This window comes from Prunus avium, chromosome 7 (genome assembly GCF_965620075.1).
Source record: "Prunus avium chromosome 7, drPruAviu1.hap1.1, whole genome shotgun sequence".
In the NCBI taxonomy this organism is placed as follows: domain Eukaryota; kingdom Viridiplantae; phylum Streptophyta; class Magnoliopsida; order Rosales; family Rosaceae; genus Prunus; species Prunus avium.
The window spans coordinates 976,995-996,836 of NC_142290.1; the positions used below are offsets into that span (position 1 = coordinate 976,995).

Consider the following 19,842-nt stretch of genomic DNA (forward strand, 5'->3'; position numbering starts at 1 on the left):
GTGAGTGGAGGGTCAGATATGGTACAAACAGTAGTCCCCCAAGTTACCGATTGAGAAGCGACTTCTCGGTTGGGGACTTGAATCTGTCTTCGGCATTCTGATCCGGATTCGATGGTATCACTGCTGCCGATGGTGGCATGTAGTCCCCCAAGTGCCCGAGCGAGTGAGCTTGGAAAAGAGACGGCATGATGTACCGAATGGTCCGAGAGGTGTGGTCTGATTTGAGAAACACTTACCGTTCGACACAAAAGGTGAATGAAAACTCATCAATGTGCGTCTGCCGTTCGGCACGAGAGGTGAGTGAGAACTCATCAATGTGCGCCCATCGTTCGGCGCGATAGGTGAGTGAGAACTCATCAATGTGAGCCTGCCATTCGGCACGAGAGGTGAGTGAGAACTCATCAATATGCGCATGCCGTTCGCCGGTGGAGTTGTGTTCGAAAGTGGCTAGAGTTGCAGCGTTTGGGAAGTGGAAGCGTCTGCGAGGATTGGAAACGTTTGGAATGATGACGGTTGAACTCCCCCCTGCATGCGTGACACGTGTCGGCATGGCTGTGAAGAGTCGCGTCGTTCCATATCCCGATGCGTCGCTTCGCTTCCCGATGCTAGGTTCGTCCTATAAATGTAAGGAAGGGACGATAGTTGGAATACTTGAAGATTTTGAGAGCAATCGAAGCTTGTGAGAGGCGATTTTCGGCAACCGTGTGAAGGCTGAGCGGGCGATTTCCGGCGAGGTTGATCAAGGCGGAGGCGATTTCCGGCGTGCTTGAACCACTGTGCGAACAAGGTACGTTGCTGTGTTTATGATTTTCCATGAATCAAAGTGGTGAATTCGATGAATTTTTGCATGAATAAAGCATGAACAAGTATGAACAAGCATGAACAAGCATGAACATAGGTGTTTAGGTGGTAGAATAGGAATTTTGATTCTAGCATGGCCCTTAGTGTCCCTTCGTTTTGTTTGTGCCTGATAAATCACGGCCACAAGCTGGCTGAAGGAGCCCCTTCCCTTGGCCCTGGCACTTGTTCGTAAAAACTGAAACGCAGCGTTTTGCCAGGGTACTTCGCCTTCCTAAAGACAAAAGAAGAAATGCTAAGGCATGATCATCTCGGCCTCAAGCGCAGGCCGAGGCCGAGGCCGAACAAGATCACGGCCAAGGCATTAAAGGCAAATCATCACGTGACAGCAGGGTCCCAGGCTTCATTTAATGAAGTAGTGCCCGTTTAATGCAGCAAACCCACTGGCCACAAAGAAGCATTTAATGCATGAGGGAAGGTGGGAAGTGATTGAAGTCAGGATTTGGTGATGAGGATCAGAGTGATTAGACGTGGACATTCTCACAAGAATTCTGACAACCTGAGATATTGGTTCACCAGCTATCCAGGCCATAAATGCGTCTCCACGGCCAGAAGCTCAGAACCCACGATCAAGAGCGGCGGCCGAGATTCACCGGGATTTCTAGGGTCACACCACCATACTTCACGATCCCAAATGTCGATTGGACTGCCCACTTGCTCCAATCAGGCTCCACCATGCAGTTTTTTAGCCTCGATTACTCCTCCAGAGACTCTTCCTATAAATACAAGACTCGAGCTACATTCAAAGGGTTCAACACCAAAACAAAGCCTCCCACGGAGCAACTTATTTTTTCCTGTAATGCACTTTCAATATCTTTACTTGCTTTCCTAGAAGTAGTGTTAGATTGTAAGGAAAATCCATTTATCAATATATCATACGACCCTTGATTTTCAAGGCGCCGGAGCACCATCCTTGTTGTTCGTTCACTCACCCCATATATCACACGACCGTCGCTCCCTGAGCAGCGCGCCGGAGCACCGCCCAAAACCCACCACTAACACCATCACTCAACGGCCTTGTAGTTCAGGCCGTGAACCTAACAGCCGAGACCAGTTCCTCTCTCGGCTACAATCGTTTGATTAGGAAGACGAGTTCAAACAGGCGCACCACTTATCCATCCAACACTCATCAACACATCGACGCACGGTAGACCGTGCTGGCAAGCCCGCGCATAACCGCACCGCACCCAAAAGCAGGAAACCGCGTGTTAACGCATCTCTCCTCGGCCCGGAACTCCAGGCCGTGAGATTTGCGCGGTAGACACTTTTGGTACGCCCGGTGGGATACTTGTCAAAACTTATGGTGGAAACTAGGGCACAAGCAAAGCTCAAAAACAAAGCAGTCAAAATGACTTCTGAGACTCCTGAGTCCACCTCACCAATCACAAGTACCGAGACCAAATATACGGTCGGGATCTCGGCTAGCGTTCCAGTAACGATGGAACGTACGGCCGAGTCCATGCAGGAACAGGCAGTAGTGGAGGAGCTGATGTCCAAGCAGGCCTACATGATAGAAACATCCTTCATGACCGCGATGGACGGATTCTCTTCAGAACTGCGAACGCTTTTTCAGGAGAGGATGCCGGTAGCCTCGCCCGCGACACCTCCCAGAGCCGGACAGAGAAGCCAAAAGCATGAAAGCAAGGGACAACGGCTTCGGTACCGAAAGCAAGGGAAAACGGCGTTTCGCCAGTAGATCGTCGGTAGGAGGTGTTGATGGCCCATAACGCCTCTGGGAGCAAATCGGGCTAGGCTCCCTTAGCTGCCCCAAGCTTCTTCTTTAGTGTCTTCTTGATGATCTTGTTAATGGCCTCTACTTGGCCGTTCGATTGTGGGTGCGCTGGAGATGCGAAGAACAAGTTGATGTTGAATCGGTGGCATAGGTGCCTGAACTGAGAAGAGTCGAATTGTTTACCGTTGTCGGTGATGATTGCGTTCGGGAGGCCAAACCGACAAATTATATTTTTCCATACGAAATGCTCAACTTTGGCTGCGGTGATGGTCGCCAATGCTTCGGCTTCGGTCCACTTCGTAAAGTAATCGACAGCGACGATGGCGAATTTAAGCTGTCCTTTTCCTTGGGGCATGGGGCCGATAAGATCTAAGCCCCATTGAGCGAAGGTCCATGGGCTGACGATCGGAGTGAGTGGTTCGGCAGGCAATTTTGCGACGGAGCCGAAACGCTGGCAATGATCACACCTCTGGACAAGTTTGATGGCATCGGCATGAAGAGTTGGCCAATAATACCCCTGCCGTATGGTTTTGAAAGCCAAGGATCGGGCACCGGAATGGTCCCCACAAGCTCCTTCGTGAATCTCCCGTAAGACGTAGTTACCTTGCTGTGGGGTTATGCACCGAAGTAGTGGTAAAGAATGACCACGCCGATAGAGAATCTGATTCAAAATTAAGTATCGTGCCGATTGGCGACGGAGAGTCTTTGCCTCGGCCTTGCCGTCCGGTAACGTCCCGTTGGCGAGGAATGCGTGGATTGGATCCATCTAACTTGTATCCTGCCGAACGGCATGTACCTCTGTGTCAGCGGTACTGCGCCGGGAGAGGATTTCGATTGGCACATGGCGACCTATGTTGTCGTCGATTGCCGATGCCAAGCGTGACAGGGCATCGGCGTGGCTGTTCTCGGACCTGGGGATCTGCTGAACTTGATACGCGGGAAAGTGGTGGAGCAATCGGCGGGCATGCGTTAAGTAGGCAGCCATCGAAGTATCCTTGGCTTCGAATTGGGTCAGTATCTGATTAACGACAAGTTGTGAGTCGCTGCATACCTTTAGCTGTTGAGCACCCATTTCCCTGGCGAGGCGAAGGCCTGCCAACAGAGCTTCGTACTCTACTTCGTTGTTGGAAGCCGGGAATTGGAAACGGATGGCATATTCGATGGTTGTCTGATCGGGGGCTTTTAGTACCAAGCCGGCTCCGCTGCCTTGTCGGTTGGACGAGCCGTCTACGTAGAGAGTCCAAAGGGGAATCGATGGATTAAAGGTCCCTTCGGTCGGGTGGTTGACTAATGCTGTCGAAGCCGGCTCGGGGGCGATATCGTCCGGACCTCCCTTGTCGGAAGTAGTCAATTCAGAGATGAAATCGGCTACGGCCTGGCCCTTCTCGGCAGGCCGAGGGTGATAGCGGATGTCGAATTCGCTGAGTTCGATGGCCCATTTGACAAGCCGACCGGACGTCTCGGGTCGCTGTAGTATTTGGCGTAGAGGCTGGTTGGTGAGAACGACAATACTGTGAGCCTGAAAATATGGCCGAAGCTTGCGAGCTGAGAGAATGAGAGCATAGGCGAGCTTCTCTAATTCGGCGTACCGAATCTCGGCATCCTGCAGAGCATGGCTAGTATAGAAAATCGGAAGCTCTATGCCGTTCGGCTTGCGAATGAGTACGGAACTCAATGCCGTTGCCGAGACCGATAGGTAGAGAATTAAATCTTCGCCGGGAAGAGGGGTGGATAATAGGGGCGCTCTGCTCATGTAGACCTTGAGGTCTTGGAAGGCTCGATCGCATTCGGCAGTCCAGACAATCTGCCGTTTGCTTCCTTTGAGGGCTTTGAAGAATGGGGCGCATCGATCGGTAGCTTTGGATATGAATCTGGCCAAAGCAGCGACGCACCCAGTGAGACTCTGAATATCTTTCTGTGTCTTTGGTGTCTGCATGTCGAGCAATGCCTTGATCTTATCAGGGTTGTCCTCAATGCCTCTTTGGCTGATCATGAAGCCAAGGAATTTGCCTGAAGAGACGCCGAAGGCACATTTGCTTGGGTTGAGACCCATTTTGTACTTCTTTAAGACACGGAACATGAGGGAGATGTTGTGGAGATGAGAATCGGCTGTTTTGCTTTTGACCAGCATGTCGTCCACATAAACTTCCATCGATGTGCCGATGAGTTCAGAGAAGATTTTGTTGACCAATCCCTGGTATGTTGCCCCAGTGTTTTTCAAGCCGAACGGCATAACATTGAAGCAGTAAAGTCCTTTGTCGGTGATGAATGCCGTGTGTTCGCGATCGGCGGGGCTCATGAATATCTGGTTGTAGCTGGAGTATGCGTTCTTGAAGCTGAGAAGTTCATGGCTTGCCGTGGCGTCCACCATCTGATCGATCCTTGGCAAAGGAAAACTGTCTTTGGGGCAAGCCTTGTTTAAATCAGTATAGTCCTGACACATCCTCCAGGCGCCGCTCGATTTTTTGACCAAGACCGAATTGGCCAACCAAATTGGGTAAGTGACTTCCTGGATGAAGCCGATTGTCTTCAGTTTCTGTACCTCGAGCCTCATTGCTTCGTATCGTTCGGCATCATAGGCCCGCCGCTTCTGTCTGATGGGTTTGAAAGTGGGGCAAATGTTGAGCTTATGACTGATGACACTTGGGGCGATGCCAGGCATGTCATTGTATGACCAAGCGAACACTTCTGTATTGGCGCGCAAAAAGGCGATGAAATCGGCCCGTAGTGCCGAACTCAAGGTGGTGCCGATTCGAATTTGTCGGTCGGGCTGTGCTTCGGAGAGGGTGACCGATTTTAGATCTTCAATGGGTTGCGCTTGTGGGGTGACGGCCTCATCTTGGGGATCATCTGGTATGTCTGTTCCTCTGTCGTTCAGTATAGCTATATTGGTAGAAACTGAGTATGCCTCGGGGAGTGTAGCTCTTGCCGATTCCAGTGTTGCCGAAACGTAACATGTCCGTGCACTCAACTGATCCCCTCGCACTTGGCCTACGCCAGCGTGGGTGGGGAACTTGAGGAGGAGCATGTGTGGTGACAACATGGCTTTCATCTTGGTGAGCGCCGTCCTGCCGATGATGGCGTTATATGCTGTTGGGCAATCGACAAACAGAAAGTGGGTATAGATGACCGTTCGTCTGGGAATGGTGCCGACTGCGAACGGAAGCAGGACACTGCCGATCGGTTCGATCACATCACTAGAGAAGCTTAGGAGGGGGTGATATCTTTGTTCAGATGCTGAGGATCCGTGCCGAGGGCATTAAAAGCGTCGGCGAATAGTACATTGACAGAACTGCCGGTGTCTATGAGGATTCGGCCCACATCGAAATTCGAAATATCAGCTCATATGATCATGGGATCGGAGTGGGGGAAGATGATGCCTCGTTCTTCCTCTTCAGAGAAGGTAATAGGTTCCCAACCGATTCGCCAGGTCTTGTCGTTGCGTCCTCCCGCGACGCTGAGGATCTAGGGACACTACTACAAAAAGGGCAAAAGATGACCAGTAAACAACGACGGTAGATCAAAAAACCGTCGTTGTTTTTTAAAAGACGACGGTAATAGAAACCCGTCGTAGAAACATACTTTAAACACCTAAAAAACGGCACACGTATAGGTATTTTGAAACCACGACGCACCAAATTAAAAGAGCGTCGTCTTATTACAAAGGTATTTTCAGAGTTAAAATCTGAACCTAAAAACAACGACTGCATCTATGAAATCACCGCCGTAGAAAGTAAAGACGACGATATAAAAATAAGACGCCGTGTTAATTAATTAATAAACACGACCCAATTTTCTTAGTCAGCGACGCATAAATTCAAAGGAATCTACGACGGTTAATTACAAAAAAAATCGCCGCTTTAAATTAAGTTACCACGACTGTAAATATAAATTTATCGACTTTTTAATTATAATATACTACGACGGTATCCATAACTCTACTGTCGCATAATTGTACTAACCACGACGGTTTGTTAAATTAACGACGTACAAATTTTATGCAATTATTCGTCTATCATTACCAGAATGAACTCTGTTCCTCATCATAATCGAACCAGAATGAACAAAGGCAATATTTTAGAAGTGGATGATGTGCCAATTACTCTCACAAGGAGTTTGAGGGCAAGAAGCTTGTCTCAGCCGCCAAGGAAGGTCTCAAGCTTGATGAGAGTGAAGACGAGGCAAAGAAGAAGGAAGAGTTGAAGGAGAAGTTTGAGGGACTCTGCAAGGTTGTGAAGGATGTTTTGGGTGACAGAGTGGAGAAGGTTGTGGTGTCTGACCGTCTGACCGTGCTGGACTGCCAACATGGAAAGAATCATGAAGGCTCAGGCCTTGAGGGATAACAGAGTGGCTGGGTACATGTCGAGCAAGAAGACCATGGAGATCAACCCAGAGAACCCCATCATGGAGGAGCTGAGAAAGAGGGCTGATGCAGACCTTGTTCTCCTTCTGTGCAGAAAGACAATTTTTTAGATGATGTGTGCGTGTTTGTGTCTTTCAGATACACAAACGCGCCCACACATCAACATCCAAACTGAAAAATGAAAGCGAGATGAGACAGAGAGGTGATGTGCCTCCAGAGAATTGAGAAAAAGTTGAAACCCTAATTGAAAAATGAAGACGACAGAAAGACAGAAAACCCATTATTTATAAACAAATCTTATATACCACGTTGGTGTTTTAAAATATCGACGTTTATATATAACATAAACGTCGTTTAAATTTAAAATAAGGTCGTATAAATTATTTAACAACGACGCTATATAAAAACGACGTTGTAATTTTTTGGAAAATTAATTTATTGTGTAATTAAAAAAATTACACGTCGGTATGAGTAATTAAAACGACGTGGTATTAATTTTTAACGTCGTTATTATTGAATATAAGGTCGTTTGGTAAATTGGAAAATGACGATTCATCTTTTTTGAAGAAACATGCGTCGTGTAATTCGATTTCAAAACGTCGTTTCATTAAAACATACCGTCGTTGAAAGTAATATTATAGGGCAGTGTTAACAATAGCGCCGTATAATGTATCATACTAGGGCGCATACTATTAATAGCGTCGTTGTTATGAAAAGGTTTTTTATTATTTTAAACTTTTCGCCTTCCTGACCCATACTTGCATTGGTTCCAAACCCGAGAAAAACTTTCAAGCTTTTCTCATTTTTCATTCTCCAAGAACTGTTTCAAACTTTCAAGCTTATCTCCTCTTCGTCTTCATCTCTGAACTGAAACACCAAACTCCAGAAGAAAGCTTTCATCGCAAGCAAAGGGTAAGCATTTCTGGAAGGATTTTTGTTCCTGTTTTGCATGCGCATATCATTTTCGTTTTTTTAAATCTTTTTACATTTTTTCTTTCCAAGTTTGATAAAATTTGCAGACAAAGACGAAAAGTTTCCAAGTTTGAACATTACTCTGGTTCTTTTACTTCAACTAAATAAGACGACGGTGGCTTATTATTTACGTGGTTAGATTTATAGACCACGACGGTTCGTCAGTCACCCTAGCGTCGTGTGAAAGTGTTCGTCGTTGTTTTTTAAAATGATATCCTTTTATTGTTTTTGATTTTTAAGGATATCATTTTAAGTTTCCAAGCTTTCATCGCATGTTTGATTTCTCTGAACAATGGTTTTTGTTTCGAAAATCTTTTTAATTATTTTTCTGCTGAAAATATTTTACGTTGTTCCTAATTTGTTTTTGTGGTATAGACGACGGTATATTAGTATTTACGTCGTTTTATTTTCAATACCACGGCGAATGTTTATTATTAACGTCGTTGTAATATTTAATACTCTATTTTTATTATATCATAAGACGTCGGTTGTTTATTATTGACGTCATTGTAATATTTATCACGTCGGTGATTAATTACCGTCGTGTAAAATTATTATTACGTCGTTTGTTTTGTTCTTACGTCGTTTGAAATATTATAATACGTCGTAGTTTATAAATAATCGTCGTGGTTTTTCTTAATTTCACTGATATATTTTCACTTGCAGGTTTAATTTGTCTGTAACCATGGTTTCTCAATCCCAAAGTAAGGAGTCTGGTTTGAAAAAAAATGAATCCTCGAAGAAGGAGCTTAGAGTTGTAAATCCTCAAACCAAGGCCTCGAAGAAGATGAAGTTTGTTTCATCTTCTGAGACAGAACCAGCCAGCACGGCAACTATTTCTGAGGAGGCAAAGTCAGGTCGGGGTATGAGCACAATGCCCCGTGTTGTGCAGAGAAAAATTCAGAAAATCAAGCCTGTTGTTGAGTACAATGAAGAAGGGAAACCTTATGGCCGTGTACATAATGAGATGCAGTCCTACATTGGTGTGTTGGCATGCTCCAGAGTCCCACTTGTGGACAAGAAATGGGTTCAAATATCCAAGGATATAAAAGAGCAGATTTGGGAAGCCGTTGACATGGCTTTTGTGGTTGGTAAAGGGGGCAAGCAAATGGTGCTATCTTCTGCCGCCAAGAAATGGAAAGATTTCAAGTCCACACTAACGAGGTTTCATATCCTTCCATTCATCAAGGAGCAGGATAGATTAAGGCAGCCCCCTGAAACATACAAATTCATAGAGAAAGCTCAATGGGATGCCTTTGTAGCTTCAAGGTTATCTAAAGAATTTGAGGCTGTGCATGAAGAACAATCACAGAGGAGGGAGAAACTCGAGTACAATCATCAATTGTCTCGAAAAGGATATGTTGGTTTTAAGGAGGACTTGAAGGAAATCATGCCTGGGGTAGATATTGATCGATCTACCTTATGGAAAAAAGCAAGAGAAGACAAACATGGTAACATCCCGGATCCAAAGACTGCAGAGAAAGCAAAATTAATTGTAAGCCTACTCACTCTGTTTTAAAAATTTTATTACGTCTGCTGTTATATTTTTCCGTCGTGTGAAAAGTTTTACTACGTCGAAATATTTTAAAAGGCGACGTTAAAGGTCTGAATCTGGAATCCATGCTCTGTTTTTTGTAATTATATCATAAGACGTCGGTGTATTATTATTGACGTCGTGTTAATATATTAATAACGTCGGTATTTAGTTAGCGTCGTCTTAAATATTATATTACGTCGATTGTTATGTTATTGAGTCGTGTGAAATATTATATTACGTCTATTTTTTATAAATAACCGTCGTTTGTTTCCTTATTCTGACTTTTTATTATGTCTTTTTGTTAGGATGATTTGCAAAAGCAAGTCTCTGAAGGCACAATTTCTCTGTCAGGATCCAATGATGTTTTGACAATGGCTTTGGGTCCCGAGCATCCAGGAAGAGTTAGAGGTGTAGGGGCTGGGGTTTCCCCTAAGCAATACTTCAACTTACCTAGACAACAGAAGGTTAGGTTTGCTGATCAATTGAAGGAAAGTGTAAGACTTGTCCTTCAAGAAAAGACTTTGAAAATGGAGGCTAGATCAAGGGAAGAGAGTTTAAAGATGGAGGCTAGGACGAAGCAATTGGTAGAAGCTGAGAGGGAAAATTTGTTGAGTCAGCTTTCAAAAATCATCCCCAATTTTGATCCAAGCCTGCTGAAACTGAATACATTGCCCCAAATCCAAGGGCAAAGTCCCAAAAATCCAATGTCTGACAAAGCAAGCTGTTCTGGGGCACTTGATGTTAGAGCCCTACAATTTGAGGAGGATACTGCCAAGAATGGGGAACAGCAGGAGGAAATGGTAACGTCTTTGAACTTTGAATTTCCTGTTTCTCTGTTTATATTTACCGTCGTCTGTTAATGTTTACCACGACGGTTTATTTATTTGTTTTAATTTTTCTACAATGTCATTTATATATTTCTTTATTTCTTATAACAGAAATCAGGGGAAGTTGAAAAGAGAGTAGAAGGAAAGATACTTGAGATAGTTGAACAGGTAAATTCTCATAACTTTGCTTTTTTCAATTTTTTTTTTCAATAAAGGAATTACCACGACGTTTAATGAATGTTACACGTCTGCAATTATTTAATTGAATGTTTAAATTGTTGTACAAGCTTAGATACCGTCGTAGTATATGAAATACCACGACGTTTATTATTTACCGTCGTGTGATTAAATATACACGTCTGTAATTATTAAATACCGTCGTTTGTTATTATTACCACGACGGTTTAATTTAATTTTTTTACTTTTTTTTTTTTTGCCCTTTTTGTACTATGTCTTATATATATTGAGTTTATTTCTTATAACAGAAATCTGGGGATCGTGAAAAGATTGAAGAAAAGAAAGATGAAAAGGTAAATTCTCTTAACTTTGCCTTTTTCATTTCTTTTTCAATTTTCAGACGTCTATATTTTCTTTCAACCGTCGTTTGTTTTAATTGAATGTTTAAATTATTGTACAATCTTTCTTATATATATATATATATATATCTCTTTATTTATTAAAACAGCAATCCAGTGTTGGAGAAAAGAAAATTGAAAAGGTAAATTCATTAATTATGAATTTTGCATTTGAATTAGACGTCGGTTTTATTTAAACGACGTAATAAAGTATTCATTACGACGGTATTTTGTTACCGTCGTGTAACTCATTTTAAGACGACGTTTTGTTATTTAAACCGTCGTTGTTATTTATTTACCACGTCACTTATGTTGCTTTATTTGTTCAAACAGAGTACTGAAGTACCAGATTATACAAAGCTGGAGTTGCCATCTTCTTTACAATCCCTTAGTAGTTATGTTGAATCGACACTAAAGCCTCAGGAGAAGGCTATGAGCTTTATGATTGAGAAGGAGGTGTTTGGCATAGATCGTAACACCTTCGTCTTGCATGAAGATATTACCCAATTTGCTGGCATGGAAGAAATTGGGGCTACTGTCGTTGCAATATATATGAGGTTTGTCCTTATCAAATATTCATTTGACACTCTCCTTTTGTTTAAAAAAAAAAACACTCATGGTTTCAATTCATATATTTAGGTGCCTGTTTGATCATCTGAAAGCTGCAAATATGGTGAATATGGTTGGCTTTATAGACCCTGCTCTAGTTAGTGCTGACGCTGGTTCATTAACTGAAAGATCACGTCTCGTAGCCAATCGTCTTCAAAAAACAGATGGTGAACAAATTTTCCTGATGCCTTACAATCCAGGGTTAGTCTCCAAAACAAAAAACAGGATTTTGTTTGTATGATGCTCTGCATATAACACTATTTAACCTTTATATTTATTTTGTGCAGCCGTCATTGGGTCTTGATCATTGTAAGAGCAAAGAAGGAAACCGTATATTTTCTGGATCCACTGCCTGGAAATCGGTTTGTGGATGAGGACGGGAAAAACATTGTGAACTCTGCTCTAAAAATGTATAATACACACATAGGCAGAGTAGGCCGTAAAACACCTCTCTGGAAAACTCTGCCCGGCACTCCAAAGCAACCAAGCAGTGTAGAATGCGGGTATTATGTCATGCGCTTTATGAGAGACATCATAAAGGATACTTCCCTGGAATTTGAGAAGATGGTAAGAAGAAAATTTTCAGATTTATTTTTATGTGGGTTTTTATATTATCAACGACGGTAAATTAAAAATACCGTCGTTAAATATATATACTACGTCGGTGAATGAATAATAGCGTCGTCTGTGAGATTAATCTTTGTTTATGGACTGCAGTTTGCCAAAGGAAAGGATCAAGCGCCATACCCCCAAGCTGCCATTGAAGAAGTTAGGAAAGAATGGGCAGAGTTTGTGTGTGTTCATATGGAGTAGAGGAATTTTAGCATACTTAAACATTTTTATAAAAATGTACAAATTTTGTTAGAATTAGACAAGTTTTTGTACAAAATTGGTTAGAATTCGCAAGTTTTTGTTGAAATCAACGTCCCTGTAAATTTGTTGAGGTTTTCATGTTGTGAAAAACCGTAGTTTGTTCAAAAAGACGTTGTATACACATAACAACGTCACAGTTTTTAAAAAAGCGACGTAAGAGGTTTTTCAAACGACGCTCTTGGTTCTATAGACGACGTTGTTTTTTTGATATTAGACGGCGAGAAGTTAAGAGTTGTGGTCGTGGAAAATATTTTGTACGTCGTTTTATGTGCAAAAATGGTCATGGTTTAGAATTTAAACGACGTTTTGTTTTAAAATTAAGTCGTTTATAATAATTTAAAACGTCGTTAATTTATTAACGCCGACGTGGTTTGTGGGTTTTATTCATAATATTTTATTCCATTTCATTCAAATATTCATAATAAATTGAAAATAAATCCAAAAAATGCAACGTCAACTCCTATGAAGTCATTGAGATATTTTCTTCCCCCTTAAGCTTTAAAAAATTAAGTTTGAGTTATACAAATTTAAAATTACCACCAAAAAGAAAAATGTTTTCATGAGTCACAACATCACTTATACTTTAATGGTTTAGGGTTTAGGGTTTAGGGGGATGAAGGTTTATTTTTGGGGTTTAGGGTTTATGGTTAATATATATTAGGCCCTAAAACCATAAATCCTTTTCTATAATTATTTAAAAATATATATATAATTTATGGTTTATATTTTATGGTTTAGGGTTTAGGGTTTAGGGTTTAGGGTTTAGGGTTTAGGGTATAGATGTCATATTTAACGACGGTTTTATTGTTTTCCGTCGATGATTTACGAAGAGCGCATTTCTAAACCTTGGTTTCTTTAAAATGACGTTGTACACACATAACAACGTCATAGTTTTTACCAAGCGACGTAAAAGGGTTTACAAACCGTTGTATTATAAATTTATAACGACGGTAATTAATTCATAACTGACGTAGTTATCACAACTGCCGAACGACTGTATTTTAATAAATCGACGTGGTTACTTTGGGGTTCTGAAAACGACGTCGTTCTCTTTTTAATACTCGCCAAGTGACTTTTGGATTTCCGATGTAGTTATGACGGCGCTTGTTTATCTAAACGGACGTTGATTATTAAAATATGACGTCGCTATGTATATTAGAACCGACGTTGTACTTATATAATTTGTTTAAATATGATTTTTTTCACGTGTTTTTTAACTCTTAGTTTTCAATTAGGGTTGCAGAATGATTCCTCACAAGAAATTGTCTTTCTGAAAGCAAATGGGTTTGCAGAATGATTCCTCACAAGACCAAGCATGGGTTTGCTACATCCTCCTGTGTAGCAAGGGTGGAACCAGCTTTAGAACCTGCATGGGTTTGCAGACGCACAACCCACAACAAGATCTAAGGCTGGTTCCCCCCTGCTACACAGGAGGATTGAAGTTGATCACTGTGGAAAAGGGGACTACAATGTAACCAGGAATCGAGGAGTGAGCTTTTCACACTTTGTTGATTTTGATTTTCTGAAATTATTAGATATTTATCTGTGGCTGTGCAGGAGCTTGAGAACAAGAGGAAGGAGAGGGCCCAGCTTGCATATGAGAGGAAGAAACAGTTGAACAAGCTGAGGGTGAAGGCAGAAAAGAAACCACGATGTATTTGCCAAATTTGTGTACATATATTGTGTAAATATTGATCAATATTTAACACGAAGAGATTTGCCTTTTAAGATGAAAATGTTGTTGAGGATTGAGAATTAAATTTTGTTTTGTGTTAAGAAAGATATTACCAAAATAAAAGAAAAATTAATTAATTTTAAAAAGCTATAAAAATAAGACGACGGTTTACAGAGAAGGCAGACGTATAAATTGAAAAAATACGACGGTAATTTGAACTTAGGACGTGGTAAATAAACACGACAGTAGTGTTGTAGGTACCGTCGTAGTATACTCCAAAATAATAAGTCGATAAATTAATCTCTCGCGTCATGGTATATTATTTAACACGTCGTTTTTTATAATATACCGACGTGTATTAATTACATATACACGTTTAGGTCGTGGAAAATGGTTTGTACGTCGTTTTCTGGGTAAAAATGGCCATGGTTTTAACTTTAAACGACGTTTGTTTAAAAATTACGTCGTTTATTATAATTTAAAACGTCGTTAATTTATTAACGCCGACGTGGTTTGTGGGTTTTATTAATAATATTTTATTCTATTTAATTCGAAATATTTATAATAAATTGAAAATAAATCCAAAAAATGCAACGTCAACTCCTATGAAGTCATTGAGATATTTTCTTCCCCCTTAAGCTTTAAAAAATTAAGTTTGAGTTATACAAATTTAAAATTAAAACCAAAAAGAGAAATGTTTACATGAGTCACAACATCACTTATACTTTCATGGTTTAGGGTTCATATAAATTTAGAAAAGGGATTAGGGTTTAGGGTTTTATGGACGAGATATTTTAGGACATAAAACCCTAATCCCTTTGGAGAAATTATTTTTTTTAAAAATATATATATAATTGTGGTTTTATTTATTAGGGTTTAGGGTTTAGGTTATATTTGTCTATTAGGGTTTAACGACGGTAGTTTGGTTTTGCGTCGTAAGGATATTTACAACGACGTCATTTTTAAAATAAGCGTCATGTTTAGGTTGAACTTTTAACGACGATTGTGTTTTTGTTTCCGTCGATGTTTTTTAAAAAGCGCGCTTTCTAAAAATTTCACCTCGACCTAAAATTTTCAGATTTCGCTCTAACTCTTATACAAGTTGCCAAAATTTCTGTGTCCTAAAACATTTCGCTCCGCTCTCTCACTTCAACTCTAATTCAAAGTTGGTCTCTCCGTCGAATCCAAGTTGGCCAAGTTTACAACTCCGTCGAATCCAAGTTGGCCATAAGTTGTGAGCTCTGCCTACCTGTAAGTGCAAACCCTAATCTCATGCTTGTAAATTCATTGAATGATATTCAGTTCTGTGGTAAAGGGTTTTGTGATGTTTTAATGTTGTCGACGGTATGGGTTAATGGATTTAATGTTTATTGTTTTCATGAATCGGGTTTAGGGTTTAATGTTGTCGGATCTTTTAATACTCTCTGTTATTATGAATCGGGAATGGATTTAATGTTTTCATGCTTAGTATATGTTGGTTTCGTGCTTAGTATTAATGTATATGTTGTGTTCTGAATATATTCTGGGTTCTTGAAAAAAAACTGGGATTTCGAAATCTTTTTTATGCATACGACGACGCTTGTTTTAACAAACCGTCGTCTATAAAAATATACCACGACGCTTGTTTTAACTACCGTCGTGGTTCAAGTTCGCTGGCGTCTGTTTCTTGCTAGCATTAGACGACGTTTTTTTTAAAACCCGTCGTCTATATATGTGTAAAACGTCTGTTGTTGTTAAAAAACCGTCGTCTGTTTACTATATTATTTGCTATTAAAACCTTATATAATCTGCTATAGTGAAAGTCATTGCTTGCCTTTTCACCTTATATATGTTGTGTTCTGAATATATTTTGGGTTCTTGAAAATAAACTGGGATTTCGATATCTTTTTATGCATACGACGACGGTTTTTTTAACAAACCGTCGTTTGTAAATATATACCACGACGCAGTTTTTAACTACCGTCGTGGTTCAAGTTCGCTGGCGTCGTTTCTTGCTAGCATTAGACGACGTTTCTTTTCAAACCCGTCGTCTATATATGTGTAATACGTCTGTTGTTGTTTAAAAACCGTCGTCTGTTTACTCTATTATTTGCTATTAAAACCTTATATAATCTGCTATAAGTGATAGTCATTGCTTGTCTTTTCACCTTATTATAGATAATAGGATATAGTGTCGGAGATGGATAAGTCATGGATGCACTCGGATAGAAGATCGAAGGCATATGAGTTAGGGGTGGAAGCATTTTTGCAATTTTCTGTAGAAAATCTTCTAACTACAACGCATATCCGTTGTCCATGTGTTAAATGTGCGAATTTGAAATTGTTTGGGGTTGGAATTATAAGGGATCACTTATACTTTAATGGAGTTGACCAAAGCTATAAGAATTGGACATTTCATGGAGAACCTTGGGAACCAATTGCAACTAGTAATGCTAGTAGAAATGTTGAAGAAGATGATGACCATAGTAGGTACAGTTTTGTGTATGAAGAAATAGAGATGGATGATAATGATTTTGGTGATTTTGGATCCGATCCTTATGAGTTTGCTAATGTGATTGGGGATGGAGATCAGCCATTGTACCCTGGTTGTAGAAAGTACACCAAGTTATCGGCATTAGTGAAGTTGTATAATTTGAAGGCAAAACATGGGATGAGTGATGTATGTTTTACAGAATTATTGATACTTCAGGGCGAGTTGCTTCCAGAAGGAAATACAATACCGGCCTCTTTGTATGAGGCAAAAAAGACTTTGTGTGCATTGGGGCTGAGTTATGAGAAAATCCACGCATGCCCCAATGATTGCATCTTGTATAGGAAGGAGTATGAAAATTCAACTAATTGTCCTACTTGTGGTATCTCAAGGTGGAAGGAAACCAAAGATGGATTCTTGAAAGAGGGTGTGGCAGCGAAGGTGTTGTGGTATTTTCCTCCAATTCCAAGGTTTAAAAGGATGTTTCAATCACATGAGATAGCTAAGAATTTGACTTGGCATGCTGCTAGAAAATCAATTGACGGTCAGATGTCTCATCCGGCGGATTCCCCGTCTTGGAAACTTGTTGATGATAAATGGCCCGAGTTTCCCGCCTATGGAAACTTATCTGGTTGTGTTGTTAAAGGATATAAAGCTTGTCCAATATGCGGCGATGATACACCTAGTCATAGGTTGAAAAATGGCCACAAAATTTGTTACATTGGGCATAGAAAATGGTTACCAATTAATCATCCATATAGAAGGCAACGTGCAGCTTTTAATGGGAAACCTGAATATGGCACGCCTTTGGAGCCATTAAGGGGAGAAGAAGTGCTGCATATGGTTGAATATATTAATTACATATGGGGATTGAAAAAAGGGGGAGGTGGAGGTGAAAATGATGGTGACAGAATTTGTTGGAAGAAGAAGTCAAAATTCTTTGATCTTGAGTATTGGAAATACCTTCCAGTGAGGCATGTCCTCGATGTTATGCACATTGAGAAGAATGTTTGTGATAGTATCATTGGTACATTGCTGGAGATCCCTGGAAAAAATAAAGATGGGATTGCTGCTCGGTTAGATTTATTGAACATGGGGGTCAAAACTGATTTGCAACCCGAGTATGGAGAAAGAAGTACTCGTTTGCCTCCAGGGCCTTGGAATTTGTCAAGAGCAGAGAAGAGAGCGGTTTGCAATTCTTTCTATGGTATGAAGGTCCCTGAAGGTTATTCTTCAAATATAAAAAATCTTGTATCTTTACAAGATTCAAGACTTCTTGGCCTTAAATCACATGATTGTCATACCTTAATGCAACAATTGCTCCCTGTGGCAATTCGTTCTGTTTTGGAGAAGCCTGCAAGGTATGCAATAACTCGTTTGTGCTTCTTCTTCAATGCTATATGTGCAAAGATGGTTGATGTTTCCAAGCTAGATAAGTTGGAAGAAGATGTAGTAGTTACTTTGTGTTTGCTTGAAAAATACTTTCCACCTTCATTCTTCGATATCATGGTTCATCTAGTAGTACATCTTGTTAGAGAAGTTCGTCTATGTGGGCCAGTTTATTTTAGATGGATGTATCCGTTCGAAAGATATATGAAAGTTCTAAAGGGGTATGTTCAGAACCGTACTCATCCCGAAGGTTGCATTGCGGAGCGTTATATAGCTGAAGAAGCTGTAGAATATTGCACTAAACATTTATCTGATATTAGTACAATTGGAGTGCCATCAAGTCAGAAGATAGGAGTTTCAAAGCCATTATCAGGTTGCACAGTGAGCTTAGTTGATCGGGACCTGTTGAACCAAGCACATCTATATGTCTTGGAGAATACGGAGGAAGTTCTACCTTATATCGAGTATGAGTTTTATTCCTTAAGTTTCCATTTTAAATTATTCCTTATGTTTATCTTATATGTTTGGGACCGTAATGCTTGAATTTTTCATGTCATGTAGGGAACATATGATCCACATCAAGGCCGCTTATCCAAAATTTAGAAAGAGAACAAAGTGGCTGCAAGATAAGCACAATAGCACTTTCATTCAATGGCTACACTTCAAGGTATATGTTATTCAATAACATATTGGACTTTTAATTTTCTTCTTTCTATGTTAGATTGAATTAAGATATGATTAATTTGCAGGTTCAAAGTGAACTTGATGAGGGAGGCAATCATGGGGTATCAGAAAATTTAAGGTGGCTAGCAGCTGGTCCAAACATGGCAGTGCCATTATATAGGAGCTATCTTATTAAAGGTGTTAAATTTAACATCAAGGCACAAGATGATGTGCGGACAGTTCAAAATAGTGGAGTTTATTTACTTGCACATACCATGCAAGTTGCTAGTGCCAAGGATAAAAACCCAATTCTCTCAAATATGGGTTTTTATGGTGTCATTCAAGAAATTTGGGACCTTGACTACCAAAAGTTTACAATCCCAGTCTTTAGGTGCGATTGGATAGATAGTACTTCCGGCCTTGTAGTCGACGAACTTGGATTTACCCTTGTAGATTTGAGTAAAATTGGACATAGGAATGACCAATTTGTTTTGGCTTCTCAAGTCAAACAAGTATTTTTTGTTGACGACCCGATGCATCATGGTTGATCGGTAGTGTTATCAGCGCCTAATAGAGAATATAATGATGATGTTATTGGTGATGATGTCTTAGGTGATGTGAGAATTGAGTGTGAGCCATTTACTAGAGGGATGCCAAATGTTGACACATTTGATGAACTAGTGGGTGAGTTTGGGAGTCAAAATATTCAAGATGGGTGTGAAGATATATGGATTGAATGATGCTCTTGTAATTTATGAAATTATTTATGCCCTAAACAGCACTACTGTATGACATTAATTTTGCAATAAATTGTAATGTGTTTTCTTCACTTTCATTATGCAGGTTTTGGACACAAAACAATCAGTACATAAAATACTGGTTCAGTATTATAAAACGACGGTCCTTATAAAACTGTGAAAAACAGACGTCTGTTGCCATAAAATTGTCAATAAAAAATGACGTTTTGGAGCATTCAACGACGGCATTGAATTTACCAACGTCTAAAAGCTAACTAAAAGTGAAAAAAGACGACGTTATTGTGAAACAGTTATTAACGATATCACGTCGGAGAAGGATAAAGAGCCGACATGTAATTACAAATAACACGACTTCAGTACAATAATACCGACGTCTAAAAGGACAGATATCGAACCTGAACGTTACAAAAGACGACGTCTTGGATGGATTAGACGACTATTATTTTACTAAAGACGACGTATAAATAGAGAAACACGGCTGTCTTTTACATGATCACGACGTTGTATATCACATACTACGTCGTTTATAGAAATAAATATG

General features: G+C 40.4%; 1 protein-coding gene across 1 annotated transcript; it reads right to left on the minus strand.

The window, feature by feature from the left end:
* Nucleotides 1-3,356: 3,356 nt before the first annotated feature.
* On the minus strand, nt 3,357-4,343 carry LOC148292759 (uncharacterized). Its single transcript, XM_088243988.1, has one exon. The coding sequence runs from the start codon at nt 4,341-4,343 to the stop codon at nt 3,357-3,359; it is 987 nt and encodes a 328-aa protein (XP_088100114.1).
* Nucleotides 4,344-19,842: the final 15,499 nt, after the last annotated feature.

What these genes read in the sequence shown, in the direction of transcription:
- LOC148292759 (XM_088243988.1), bottom strand. Translation starts at nt 4,343, where the DNA reads ATGAGCAGAGCGCCCCTATTATCCACCCCTCTTCCCGGCGAAGATTTA.